Source organism: Abrus precatorius, unplaced genomic scaffold (genome assembly GCF_003935025.1).
Source record: "Abrus precatorius isolate BTA unplaced genomic scaffold, Abrus_2018 Scaffold10, whole genome shotgun sequence".
Classification (NCBI taxonomy): domain Eukaryota; kingdom Viridiplantae; phylum Streptophyta; class Magnoliopsida; order Fabales; family Fabaceae; genus Abrus; species Abrus precatorius.
Genome location: NW_020874292.1, coordinates 12,674,131 through 12,689,402, shown reverse-complemented (window position 1 = coordinate 12,689,402; position 15,272 = coordinate 12,674,131). Strand labels below are relative to the sequence as shown.

The 15,272-nt window shown below is 39.0% G+C and overlaps 1 protein-coding gene and 1 non-coding gene across 2 annotated transcripts; one reads left to right on the top strand and one right to left on the bottom strand.

Annotated features, from left to right (window-relative positions):
• Positions 1-3,017: 3,017 nt before the first annotated feature.
• LOC113853392 lies at positions 3,018-3,121 on the bottom strand. The gene has a single exon (XR_003502564.1). It is a non-coding gene; the product is annotated as a small nucleolar RNA R71 (small nucleolar RNA).
• An 11,169-nt stretch (positions 3,122-14,290) lies between these two features.
• Positions 14,291-14,920, top strand: LOC113851817. The gene has a single exon (XM_027482203.1). The coding sequence runs from the start codon at positions 14,291-14,293 to the stop codon at positions 14,918-14,920; it is 630 nt and encodes a 209-aa protein (XP_027338004.1).
• Positions 14,921-15,272: the final 352 nt, after the last annotated feature.

The window sequence follows — 15,272 nt, the reverse complement described above, 5'->3', positions numbered from 1 at the left end:
GAATATCTCGCTGTAGCAAGAGGGTCCTAGGAGGAAGGACCAGAACTGTTGCCTTCTCGCTGTAGCGACAGAGTGACAGTTTGGGGTACATTTCTGGGTGCAGTCTCGCTGTAGTGAGATTCTGCAGAAACCAGAGTGTCGCTGCAGCGAGAGTGTCGCGACCAGAAAAGGATTTAAAGGGGGTTAGGGTTAGGGAAGAGTTATTTCTCCCTCTCCCTCCGAAATCCCTTTGATCCTCTTGTCTCCAAACCCTTTTTCATCGATTATATTGCCTCCAAAGGCGTTTGGAAGCTTGATTGAAGGTTGAATTCCTATAGAGAACGCTTGGAGGTGAGTTTTAATGGTTAGGGTTTCAATTTTTCATCCCCTTTCTCTATTTTCGTGGTTCCCTGAGTTCTCATGGACTTTCTCCATGTGTTTAGGACGAAATCCGTGAGGGGGAACATCTTTTGGTGGATTTAGCGTGTGGGTCTTCAATCCGAGGTAAGGGGGACTCTAGCCTACTCTTTTGTGCATGAATTGTTGATATTCTGCTGAATATTATGTTGTGACTGAGTTAGTGGGTAGGAAATTTCTGAGAAATGTAATGTGGGCTGATGAATCCACATTTTACTAAATTTTAATACATCATTTATTACTTTTTATAGAAAAGAATAGACTTAGATAGTGTAAATAAGATGAATATTCCAATTAGGCTAAATAATATAGAATTATTAGTTTTTGGTTAATTTACATTGATTTAGATAGTTTATTTTACGTGTTTTGATCATTTGAATAATGTGCCAGGAATCCCCAAGCTTATTTTGAAGAATTATTGGATTTTGAAGAATTTGAGGTGAGAGTAACTACTTTCAAGAATGATAGTGACAACTACAACAAGCTCTTTCAGCAAAAGGACCAAAGTGATCACTTTCAAAGTTAAAAGTGACAACTACAGTAGCACAGAATCTACTAAGTCTGCGCGTGGTTATTATGAAAGTTCATAGTAATCACTTCAGCGCATGCAGAATTGAAGGTGCTGCACGTAGTTACTATCAAAGTTCATAGTGACAACTCTAGAGAGTTCAAAATGTCCCAGTGCTGCGCATGGTTACTATCAAAGTTGATAGTAGACACTACAAAAAGGCAAAACCCAACTGATGCTAGGCATGTTTACTATGAAAGAATGAAAGTAATTACTTTGGAGGGTGCCAGCTTTAGTATAAATAGATTTTTGCCAAATTAGGGTAGAGACTTCTTACACTTTTTGTACTTTTTCTCTTCTTTACTAAATTAGGATGATTTTCCAGAGCTTAGGGCAACCTTGGGTGACAGCCAAGGGTCCAACCTAGGGTTTGGTTTCTCATTTCTCTTGCTTTTACATTAATGCCAATGAGTTTTCTGCATTTCCCAACTGTGTTTTTGACCCTCATTTCCATGGAGGGCTAATTTTGTGTAATCCTTAGTGAGTTCACAAGGATTCTTGAGTTTCTTGATTTTAATGATAACATAATTCCTTTCTTCTCATGAATTACTTCTTCCTTGTCTCTTGAATTGAATTAATGGTGAATGAGGGGGATATTGCTTAATTAACCCTAATTCATTTTAAGGAGATTCTAAATTAGGGATTGCTTAATCCTAGGTTTAATTCTAAGGTTGCGTAACTTTGGGATGAGGGATTAGAGCCTAGCAAATTGCGTAATTTCGTTAGGACCAGATGGTTGATTTTCGTTTGTTAAATTAACCTAATTCATGGGAGAAAGGATGAATGTTAAATCTTGAGTGGAATGAGGATAGAATCTTTGTGGATGAACTAAGGATTGTTGTTTTCTATTGTTTGAATAAATTAAACTTGTTTGCTTGTTGCTCTTTATATTAATTTAAAATCATAAAACCCCCCATTTTAATTGCTTATTCAATTAGTGCCTTCAACATGTTTAGTGAAGATTAATAGCCAATGTTCACGGGAGACAATCTAGGGTAACCTTAGTAATACATTAATTTGTTTAAATTTTGATGAGAATTTGCGACAAATCTTTTAAACACAACATGAGAAAGTTCGTTCATCAAATTGGCGCTGTTGCCGGGGAACATTAGTGTTGATTTTTCATAAACATGTTATTTGCTTTGTTTTCATTTTCGTTTTCTACATGTTTAGTGAATTCTCTTTTTCATAAACATGTGAAAGTAGAGATATCTTGCATTTAGGTACAACAAATTGTTGTTTTCTGCATTTTGTGAATTCTGATTTCTGTATTTTTGTTTGCTGCACTCTACTCTATTTTTATTGCATAATTTTGCAGAATTTGTGCTTGTGTGTTGCATATTTTCGTTCCATAGTTTGCAATTTCTTTCTGTTTTTGCTATTTGGTGTTAATGCTTTATTTTACTGCACTTAGATGTTAGTTTTTCTACATAATTGTCATCTGAATTTTTCTGCATTTTTACTGTTTCATTAGTTTACTTCTTTTCAATTTCCATAGCTAATTCCTAATGAATGACCAGATCAAATCCAGGAGATTTATATCTTCCAGATACTGAAATTAATAGGACATTCTGTAGGAATCTTTGGAACCTTAATAGACAAAATTCTACACATACTGAAGAATCATCTTCTCCATCTTTCATATATTCTTCTCTGCATACTTTAAATTCTAAATCTTTAGAAATGGCAGAAAATGACCTGACACTTAAGGAGCTTGCTGCCCCGGACGTGACTTACCAGACTTTGTGTATCCAATACCCGGATGTGGTGCCCCTTTTGTTCTTCAAACTGGCCTAATCCATCTTTTGCCTAAATTTCATGGTCTTACAGGTGAAGATCCACATAAACACCTTAAGGAATTCCATATTGCTTGCTCTACAATGAGACCACAAGGTGTGCCTGAAGAGCATGTGAAATTGAAGGCTTTTCCGTTCTCTCTTATGGATTTGGCTAAAGATTGGCTGTATTATATTCCACCTGGCTCTATTACAAGTTGGGACACCCTCAAGAGTTTGTTCCTGGAAAAAATTTTCCCTGCCTCAAGGGTTGCCTCAATAAGAAAGGAAATATGTGGTATTAGGCAGCTGGAGAGGGAAAGTTTGTATGAATATTGGGAGCGTTTCAAGAGACTTTGTGCTAGCTGCCCCATCATCAGATAAGTGACCAGCTCTTAATCCAATACTTCTATGAGGGCTTACACCCAATGGATAGGAGCATGATCGACGCAGCTAGCGGAGGAGCCCTAGTTGATAAAACTCCTGCAGCCGCTAGAAACCTCATTGAGAATATGGCAGCTAGCTCTCAACAGTTTGCTACAAGGCAAAATTCCATCATATCCAGGAGTGTCAATGAAATTCAAACTTCAGATTCACACAAGCTGGAGCATAAGCTAGATGAGTTGGCTTCTATGGTAAAATAGTTAGCATCCATCCAAAGGAATTCTGCTACATATACACCTTCGCGTCAATCCATTCCAGCCATGCTTTGTGGGATCTGTTCATCTACGGATCACTTCATTGATAGTTGCCCCACATTGCAAGAAACTGAATCTTCAGAAGGTAATCCTCAAGCTTATGCTGCTAATATTTTTGCTAATAAATTTCCTTTTCAGCAGCCGCAGTAACAACAAAGCTGGGATTTATCTTCTAATAGATATAATCCTGGTTGGAGGAACCATCCTAACTTAAGGTGGGGAGGAAATGCACAGCATCAAAGCTCTAGCCAACCAGCTAACAACCATTTCCAACCACATCAAGCTAGACAAAACAAGCCATATTCAGCCCAGTAACATCACCATCCATCATCTTCATCTCAACAGCACCATCAAGCATCCTCTTCAATGGCTCCTGCACCTCAAAAGAGTGAGTCATCCCTGGAAGACCTTGTGAAGCAACTCACTATGAGTAATCTCAATTTCTAGCAACAGAGTCAGGCTTTCCAGCAACAAACTCAAGCAAGTATCAAGACCTTGGAGAATCAAATGGGTCAACTTGCTTCATCCCTAAATCAACTTTAATCTCAAGGTTCAGGCAATCTCCCTGCACAAACTGTAACAAACCCAAAGAATGTGAGTGCCATTACCTTGAGATCTGGTAAGGTGATGCAAGAACCAGAGATACTTAAAGAGAAGAATCCTAGTTGCATTCTAGCTACAGAAGATGAAGGAGGAGAGATTAAGAGCCAAGAGCAGCCTACACCTATGCCCACACCATGTCAACCAAAAGTGGTAGACAAAGAAGAGAGGTTCATTCCTATTCCTTTCCCTCAAAGAACAGCTCAGCCCAGCAAGAAGTAAGAAGAGGTTGACAAAGAAATTTTGGATACCTTCAGAAAGGTTGAAGTCAATATCCCCTTGTTAGATGCTATCAAGCAAATCCCAAAGTACGCCAAATTTCTTAAGGACTTATGCACTCATAGAAGGCAGCTAAAGGGTAATGAAAGAGTGAACATGGGGAGGAATGTATCAGCCTTTTTTGAGAGGCAGAAAACTCCCATGCCTGAGAAATGCAAAGATCCAGGGATGTTTACTATTCCTTGCATTATAGACAACAATAGGATAGATAATGCCATGCTTGATTTAGGTGTATCTATTAATGTTATGCCTTTATCTATCTTCACATCTTTGTCTCTTGGACTATTGCAGCCCACAAGTGTCATCATCCAGCTAGCAAACAGGAGCACCACTAATCCAGCAACCCTTGTGGAGGATGTTCTAGTGAGAGTGAATGACTTGATCTTTCCTACTGACTTTTACATCTTGGACATGCAAGAAGAAGAGCCAATAAAAGGAGCTGCACCTATCATCTTGGGGAGGCCATTCTTAAAGACAGCCAAGACCAAGATTGATGTGCATGCTGGAACTCTCACTATGGAATTTGGAGAGAGTGTGGTTCGCTTCAACATACTGGATGCTATGAAGCCTTCACCTGAGGAGCATTCAGTTTTTCACATTGATGTTCTTGATAGCTTGATAGATGATTAGTTTTGTTGAATTTTTAGGAGACTCTTTCTTTGATTTTTCTGAGTATGTAGATACCATAGATACTAAAATTTGTGAGTATTGTACTAATTCATCTTTATGTGATATTTGTATTGCTGATTTTCTGGATTTAGATTCTGCAACTTCTGACATTAATGACATTGAAGAATCAAAAAGGATAGAATGTGATTCATTGAGTACAGCAAGTATAGTTGAATCTAACCCTTATGATTTAAATGTTGCAGAGATCATTTCAAATGAGAGTGCTAAACTTTCAGTTGAACAGCCTCCCACCTTGGAGCTTAAACCCCTGCATAAGCATTTAAAATACGCTTACTTGGAAGCAGGTGAGAAGCTCCCTGTGATCATATCCACTGAGCTTGATGGGGACCAAGAGGAGCAGTTGCTCGATGTGATTCGAAAGCAAAGAAAGGCTATTGGATGGACCTTGGCTGACATCCCTGGAATTAGCCCATCCCTATGCATGCACCAGATTTTGTTGGAAGAGGGATCTAAGCCAATGAGACAGCCCTAAAGGAGGGTAAATCTGATCATATTGGAGATGGTGAAGAAGGAGATCACCAAACTACTCCAGGTAGGCATCATCTACCCAATATCAGATAGCACGTGGGTGAGTCCAGTGCAGGTGGTGCCCAAAAAGTCAGGGATTATAGTGGTAAAGACTGAGAAGGATGAGCTCTTGTCCACTAGAGTGCAGAACAGCTGGAGAGTCTGCATTGATTATAGGAGGCTCAACCAGGCGACCAGGAAAGACCATTTTCCTCTACTTTTCATTGATCAGATGCTGGAGCGTCTAGCAAGTAAGTCTCACTATTGTTTCCTAGATGGATTCTCTGGTTATTTTCAAATATGCATAGCTCTTGAGGATCAGGAGAAGACCACTTTTACATGCCCATTTGGTACGTTTGCATATAAGAGAATGTCATTCAGGCTTTGCAATGCTCCCGGTACATTTCAAAGATGCATGTTAAGCATATTTTCTGATTTGGTTAAGCATTGTATTGAAGTCTTCATGGATGACTTCACTGTATATGGGTCATCATTTTCTGCATGCTTAGGAAACTTGGTTAGAGTTTTACAAAGATGTATAGAGACTAACCTTGTTCTGAACTTTAAGAAATGCCATTTTATGGTTAGACAAGGGGTAGTCTTAGGACATATAATATTTGAGGAGGGAATTAAGGTAGATCCTGCTAAGCTTAATGTCATTTCACAGCTTTCTTACCCCTCTTGTGTGCGAGAGGTGCATGCATTTCTTGGCCATACAGGTTTCTACAGGCGCTTTATCAAGGATTTTTCCAAGATAGCCCTTCCTCTTTCCAAGTTACTGCAGAAAGATATTGATTTTGAGTTTGGAGCCAAGTGCAAGGAGGCATTTGATTGCCTAAAGACAGCCTTGACCACAACTCCCATCATACAGCCACTAAACTGGACACTTCCATTTGAACTCATGTGTGACGCATCTAATTTTGCTGTGGGTGCTGTCTTAGCACAGCGGTTTGGTAAGGATCTACATGTCATTTATTATGCATCTAGGACTTTGAATCCTGCACAGTGTAACTATACCATAACTGAAAAGGAACTATTGGCCATAGTATTTGCTTTAGATAAATTTATATCATACTTGCTAGGGTCAAAAGTTGTGGTGTTTACTGATCATTCTGCTCTTAAGTTCCTTGTGAAAAAGACAGATTCGAAGCCAAGGCTAATAAGGTGGATGCTTCTACTTTAAGAATTTGATGTGGAGATAAAGGATAAAAGTGGAGCACAAAATTTGGTGGCAGATCATTTGAGCAGGATAGAGGGAGTCCCTGAACTCACTCCTCTAAAAGATGATTTCCCTGATGAGTAACTATTAGAGTTGTGTACTTCAAAGTTATCTTGGTTTGCTGACATTGTAAACTTTTTAGTTCCAGGATTTTTTCCAACAGATGCACCAAGGATTAAAAGGGAAAAGATCAAGAATGATGCCAAACATTACCTCTGGGATGACCCCTATTTGTGGAAGTTCTGTAGTGATTAAGTAATTAGGAGGTGCATTCCTGAGGAAGAAGCTACATCAGTTTTGCATTTCTGCCATGCATCCACTGTAGGAAGCCACCTTGGGCCCCAAAGGACTGCAAGGAAAGTACTGGATGCAGGTTTCTATTGGCCTCCAATCTTTAAGGACTCCTGGCAAGTGTGTTCTACATGTGAGAGATGCCAAAGAACTGGAGGGGTGATCACCTTGAAGCATGAAATGCCTCAACAATCCATTTTATACTGTGATGTATTCGACGTTTGGGGTATAGACTTCATGGGTCCTTTCCCTCCTTCCTTTGGTTTCTTATATATTTTGCTTGCTGTGGACTATGTCTCTAAATGGGTAGAGGCTAAGCCCATAAAAACTAATGATCCAAGAGTGGTTGCAGATTTGGTGCGTACTCATTTGTTTTGTAGGTTTGGAGTACCTCAAGCTTTGATTAGTGACCAGGGTACCCACTTCTGCAATAGAACCATTGAGACTCTACTGAGAAAGTATGGAGTAGTGCACAAAGTATCCACACCTTATCACCCCCAGACCAATGGGCAGGTTGAGCTCTCTAACAAAGAAATTAAGAAGATTTTGGAAAGGATTGTTCAGCCAAATAGGAAAGACTAGAGCAAGCATCTCGATGATGCTCTTTGAGCTCATAGAATAGCATACAAAGCTCATTTGGGAATGTCACCTTACAGAATTATCTATGGAAAAGCCTGCCACCTCCTAGTAGAAGTAGAACATCGTGCTTATTGGGCAGTGCGAGCCTGCAATATGGACCTAGACAAAGCTGGGGAACAAAGGAAACTGCACTTGCAAGAATTAGAAGAACTTCTCCTTGAAGCATATGAAAACTCCAGAATTTATAAGGAGAGAACAAAGACCTTTCATGACAGAAGGATAGCAAGGAAGGAGTTTTTCATAGGTCAAAAGGTTTTGCTGTTCAATTCCCGTTTGAAGCTTATGCTTGGAAAACTCAGATCTAGGTGGATTGGACCTTTCATTGTGACTTCCATTTCTCCCTATGGAGTAGTGGAGGTAAAAAGTGAATCCACAAACAAGGTTCTTAAAGTGAATGGCCATCGCCTAAAGCCTTTCCATGGGAATCCTACACTTGAGACTAATGTGGAGGAAGTTTTCCTGGAACAACCTCCAGCTGTTCTTGATTCTTTGGTTATTTTGAAGTGAGAGCTCCATAAAACGTCAAGCTAGTGACGTTAAAGAAGCGCTTTGTGAGAGGCAACTCAGTTTTTATAGCACTTTCTAGTTCTTCTTTGATTTCAATAAGCATTCTTTCATTTGAGTTGTGTTACTAGTCATGTTGCTTAGTTCATGCTGCACAAACTTGTTCAACACTTGACTCATTATTTGATTGATGATTTGTTCATAATTTTTGTAAAGGAAAAATTGCTTTATTTGGACTCAATTTATGCATATATTCATGGAAGTCCAAGTAGAGAGGGAGCAATAATCATTTCCATGGTACCAAGCATTCACTTTAGAAAGAATTTTGAAGTTTGCCATGAAGGTAATCACTTTCCCAAGCCATAGTGGTCACTTTCCACCAAGGTACGTGACTTTACTCTCGGTAGTTCTCACTTTCAATTTTCATAGTGACCACTTTGAAGGCTTTTAAATTCATTGGTCTATGCGTAACTACTATGAAAGTTCATAGTAGCCACGCACAGCACTCTGGGAAAATACATATGAAAGGCACCTCTGTAGTGGTCACTTTGAACTTTCATAGTAACCACTACAGAAACCATTTTTGAACATTTGACGCGCGTAGTTACTATGAAAGTTTATAGTAACCACGCGTAACCTCTTTTGAAATAACTGAGAAAGGCGCACCCCATTTTTGCAAAACCCCTTGCGCGTGTCTACTATGATTCTTGAGAGTAACCATGCCCAACATTTTCATATAAATAGGGCCCCTCTCACGTTCACTCTCACTCTTTATTTCTGAGAAATTTTCACTCTCCTTCAAATTTCCTGAGCACCCACTCCCTCAAATTCAATTACGTACATTGAACGTCACTTTCCTGCACTTTTGCACTTGATTTGGACTCCAATCTAGGTAATTTCCTCTTCCTCACTCTCTGCATTAGGGTTCTTCGTTTTTCAATTGGGGATTTTTTATTAGAACCAATTTTAGTTGAAATTACTGGTTAGAATCAGTTTCTGCAGGGATAATTACATGATTTTAAGTTAGTAGGGTGATTAATTAGATTCTATGTGTGCAAATTGACATGATGGAACCCTAGCGTAGCTACTTTCATAATTCGTAGTGATTACTTTGTATGTAACGCTGAAATTCTGCTTCCCCTAGGTTCATTTTAGCCCTGATTGTGATTTCTATGCATTGAAATTCTCATTCTCACGATTAGAAATCAATTTGCATTTTTCCTTTGTGAATTTGAAATGTTTTTGCTCTGGAGTAGTCACTATCAACATTCATAGTAACCACTCTCTGTGAATATATTGTGTTCTGCTCACTTCCTACACTCATTGCTGATCTGATTCAGTTGCACTACCATGTAATCACATTTTCACTCACTCCTTGTTCTGAATTCTAGAAATGTGATTTGAAATTGGACACCCCTTATCTTAGAGCAGCTATTCAGAATGATCTTCCGCCTTTCACACCTACAGCAGAAGAGGAGGAGGAGGAAGAGGCAGATAGCAGCTTAGAGGGGGAGCAAGTACCAGATCCAGTTGTAGCAGAGGAGCAAGATGATGAAGACACAAACACTGACGCAGCTAATGATGACCTCTCCTCCAGCTCTGATGAGGATGCAATTTAGTTTAAAATTTCTATTTATGTTATTTATTTACCCTTCCATTTCATTGTACATATTTTTTCTGCTAATTTCCGTATAATTAGTACACTTTTCCATTTATTTCCCTGCCTTTAATTTCCCTTTATTGATTCTACTCTAAACAACAACTTAACTCTTTTATGCTATATATATAATATCTGAGTTTGAGTTATTTTGCTTCTTCTGGTGCTGAATTTATTGTCTCTTTGTGCAGAGAATGCCCTCAGTTCCATCAAGAGGAGCATCATTTTTTTTTGTCCATGAGTTGAGGCACTATCATTCATGAAAGGGGGGTGAAGTTCTTTGCCTCTATTTCATATACTCTTAACCTCATTTTTCGTGCACAATTATACATCAAAATATAAAAATATATCTTTGTTCTTTCTCTTTTTCATTGAATCCAATTTTGTAATTCCAATTCTAGACTCTTACTGCAATTTTCATTTGATTCATGAACACACTCTACTTTTGTAAATAATTTTCTCTCCATGCCATGCTGAATATCTTTTCTTGCAAGGTGAATTATCCTCACATGATGTTAAGTAGCTATCACCATTTTTACCATGGTAGAGAATTAAGCCCCTAATTTTCTTTCTGTGTGTATGTTCCATGTAATTTTGCATCTATCCTCTAGAACTTGCCCTATTTCTTAGTTGAATATGCATTATTATCTATATGATTGAGGCCTCCTTTCCACACACACACCCACTCACCATTGCCTACCCTTGCACCTTATTGTATTATATTCCCTTCAATCAAGAACGTATTTCTTTTGAATAACATCAAGAGTGAATGCAAACACTAAGTTTGGGGTGTTGATTTTGACGGTAGTTGCTTGAGGACAAGCAACTCTCAAGTTTGGGGTGGTGGACATCATACATGTTACTAATACATGTCAAAAAAAAAATTTGCTTAAATTTGAAGAAAAAGAGTGATTGTCAAAGTCCAAGAAATCATAAAAGAAAGAATGAAAAAGGAAAGAAAATAAATGAAGCAAGGTCCAAGAGATTGAAGAGATCTTCACATAATGAAAATTGATGAAAAACAAGGTGAAAGAATGCTTGAACCTCTTAGACTACCTCATTTGATGCATTTCATTCTAATTGTTGTATTCACTCACTCAAAATGATTCCCTTACCTTGAAAACCCACTTGAGCTTTTGACCCTCTTTAATCAAATTGAACCTTACTTATCCCTATTTGTGACCAACCAAGTCCTTTTGATAGGTAAATCATTGTATTAAGGCAAAGGAGATTGAGAATATGGGCAAGCATATGGTAGGGTAAGGCAATTTGCATGTATTAAGGGAAAATACCTAGCCTGAAACACTGACGAGTGAAGAGTGAAACACCACCTTGTGAGCTAGATAATTTCTTTACATTGTGTGAAGTATAATGAACCTTGTTGAATTTTTGTTTCACTTGTATGGGACTTTGCATAAAATTAATTGATATGAGTGTGCTTTCTTTGTTGAATGACTCCATGATTTTGAAATGGAGGTAGTGTATGTTAGAGTTGAAAGATTGGAACAGAAAAATTTTGAGAAATTTTTTTGGATAAGTCCAACCTTTGTTACTTAAGTCCTTGAATTTTGGTTTGCTTGAGGACAAACAAAAGTTTAAGTTTGGGGTTGTGATGAATCCACATTTTACTAAATTTTTATACATCATTTATTACTTTTTATAGAAAAGAATAGACTTAGATAATGTAAATAAGATGAATATTCCAATTAGGCTAAATAATATAGAATTATTAGTTTTTGGTTAATTTACATTGATTTAGATAGTTTGTTTTACATGTTTTGATCATTTGAATAATGTGGCAGGAATCCCCAAGCTTATTTTGAAGAATTATTGGATTTTGAGGAATTTGAAGTGAAAGTAACTACTTTCAAGATTGATAGTGACAACTACAGCAAGCTCTTTCAGCAAAGGGACCAAAGTGATTACTTTCAAAGTTAAAAGTGACAACTACAGCAGCCCAAAATCCACTAAGTTTGCGCGTGGTTACTATGAAAGTTTGTAGTAATCACTTCAGAGCATGCAAAATTGAAGGTGCTGCGCGTAGTTACTATAAAAGTTTATAGTGACAACTCTAGAGAGTCCAAAAATGTCCCAGTGCTGTGCGTGGTTACTATCAAAGTTGATAGTAGACACTACAGAAAGGCAAAACCCAACTGATGCTGCGTGTGTTTACTATGAAAGAATGAAAGTAATTACTTTGGAGGTGTCAGCTTTAGTATAAATAGATTTTTGCCAAATTAAGGTAGAGACTTCTTACACTTTTTGTACTTTTTCTCTTCTTTACTAAATTAGGATGATTTTCCAGAGCTTAGGGCAACCTTGGGTGACAGCCAAGGGTCCAACCTAGGGTTTGGTTTCTCATTTCTCTTGCTTTTACCTTAATGCCAATGAGTTTTCTACATTTCTCAATTGTGTTTCTGACCCTCATTTCCATGGAGGGCTAATTTTGTGTAATCCTTAGTAAGTTCACATAGATTCTTGAGTTCCTTGATTTTAATGATAACATAATTCCTTTCTTCTCATGAATTACTTCTTCCTTGTCTCTTGAATTGAATTAATGGTGAATGAGGGGGATATTGCTTAATTAACCCTAATTCGTTTTAAGGAGATTCTAAACTAGGGATTGCTTAATCCTAGGTTTAATTCTAAGGTTGTGTAACTTTGGGATGAGGGATTAGAGCCTAGCAAATTGCGTAATTTTGTTAGGACCATAAGGTTAATTTTCGTTTGTTAAATTAACCTAATTCATGGGAAAGAGGATGAATGTTAAATCTTGAGTGGAATGAGGATAGAATCTTTGTGGATGAACTAAGGATTGGTGTTTTAATTGCTTGTTCAAGTAGTGCCTTCAACATGTTTAGTGAAGAATAATAGCCAATGTTCACAGGAGACAATCTAGGATAACCATAGTACTACATTAATTTGTTTAAATTTTGATGAGGATTTGCGACAAATCTTTTAAATACAACATGAGAAAGTTCGTTCATCATGGGCCATGTGCCGTGATATGTGAACAATATGTGTGTTGATACGAAATTGAGGGATTTGGATTATATGTAAATATTGTGTGATAAAATGAGTGTGGGCACTTGTGCCGTATATTCAAATGAATATTGTGAAAATATGGGCCCAAAGGCCGTGTAATATGAATGAAAAATTTTAGGTTGTGTGCCGTGTGCAGCATGACTATTGCATGCGTGAATGAAATATGTGTAAATGGACGTGTTAGCGCCATTGTAATGTGCTATGAATGGTTCAGCGATACACTGGGGATGTGGGAGATGAAGACGATAGGAATACCTTGGGGAAGAGAGAGTGGTGGTGACACCAACTGCAAAACGGGTGCACCACGGGCCACACACTCTCTTCCTGGCGAGATGTCTGACCACTATCTTTGCTGAGCAACCCCTGCCCACATGGTATCCATGAAGCGACGGTAACCGGCGACCATTCATGGTGTAAATCTGTGATCACAGTGCTATAGTGAGTGTGGCTGTTGTGCGTATGCACAAGTTTGTGTATTGTGCTTGTGAATGTGAAATGTTGCCTGTGATTGTATTTGCTTAATGTATTGGTAATGTGCTGGAGGTAAGACTCTATACTAACTATGTGCTTTTGGGTAGTGTAGAGTACTCATCCTTACATTCATTTTTCAGGTAACCAAGACGATCAGCATCGCACTCAGTGAAGGGACGGATGGACTGGTATAGGACGTAGAATTTATTTTAAAATTGTTGTAATTGAACTAATCCTATAGCAGTTATTTGATATTAATTTGTAACCCTTCACTTATTTCAAAATCTTTTATGAAAAATTTGGTTATCCGATTTGTGAAATTATTATTTAATTGGAATTAAATTTAAGGTGTTATAATTTTGGTATCAGAGCAGTTCATCCAAACCAAACTGGGGTATCGGGCTGAAGAGTCCAAAATAAGTGTTGATTGTTTTGTTTGCCTGAATTATAAATGTAATATTGATTTGATGTGCTAGATTGTGACTGTTAAATTGTGTAGCTAGATTGAATATGTCTGGAAGAGGTAGAGGTAGAGGTAGAGGAGCTAGAGGCACGAATGACCTCATGGAACGCATGGCTCAGATTCTGGAAGCCATGGTGCAAAATCAAGGTGGAGAGCCGGTTGAGTATAGAGGGTTATCTGCCTTCACTAGGCATGATCCTCCAAATTTTGAGGGTGGATTCAATCTCGAAAGAGCCCAAAGGTAGGTGGCTGATGTGGAGAAGATCTTCAATGCAATGGGATGTCGTGTGGAGAACAAGGTTGCCTATGCCACCTACTTGCTGTGTGGGGAGGCTGAGGACTGGTGGAGGTTTGCCAGTCAGACCCTGCCACAAGAAGATGGCTATGTTCAGTGGGAAGCATTCAAGACCATCTTCCTAGGGAACTAAATTCCCCGGGACCTAAGGAAACAGAAAGCTAGGGAGTTCCTTGAGCTGAAGCAAGGAAGTATGACTGAAGGGGAGTATGCAACTAAGTTTCAAGAATTGATGAAATACTGTCCTCACTATCAGCATGGTGATAGAGCGAAGGATCTGTGTGCTCAATTTGAACATGGATTGAGGTCAGACATTTGGGCTGCAGTCAGTGTGTTTCAACTGACGGACTTGTCCACTCTGGTGAGTAAGAGCAGAATCTTTGAAGCTAACTCAAGAGGGAAGACGGTGGACACTATGGGAGCCAGCCCGGTGAGGCAAGATAGAAGACCCCCTAGGTTCTCAAGGGGACCGTATTCGGGTTCAAATAGCTCTCAGTCTCAAGGGAGTTCATCTCAGGAGAATAGCAGTGGGAGTGGTTCAGGATCAAGCTCTTTCAGAGGGCCGCTCAAGTGCTTCAGGTGTGGAGGGCCACACATGGTGAAGGACTGCCCACAGCCGAAGATAACTTGCAGCAACTGTGGGAAGTCAGGGCACATTGCCAATGAGTGGTGGGCCGCTAAGAGAAACGATAGTTCAAGTGCATCCCAGAGGCCGGAATCAAAAGGAAGCACGGGGCCAAGTACGGGGCAGAAGCTAAGCATTCCGGGTAGAGTCTTTGCTATGAGTGGGGCAGAGGCTTCACAATCAGAGGAACTAATCTGAGGTAAATGTGTAATTAAAGGTAGATTACTTGATGTGCTGTTTGACTCGGGTGCTACGCACTCTTTTGTGTCTATGGACTGCATAAAGAGTTTGAATTTGTATATGATTGAACTGCCTTGTAATGTTGTGGTGACTACCCCTACGGGTAAGCCAGTTGTGACGTCATGGGTGTGTTTGGGGTGTGTAGTGATGGTGCACAGTAAGGAGTTCAAGGTGGACTTGATTTGTTTACCTCTTTCTCAACTGGATGTAATTCTGGGAATGGATTGGCTTGCTGCCAATCATGTACTACTGGACTGTAGGAAGAAGACTTTGATCTTCGGTGCGACCATGGCAGAGGTTCCAAGGCTTA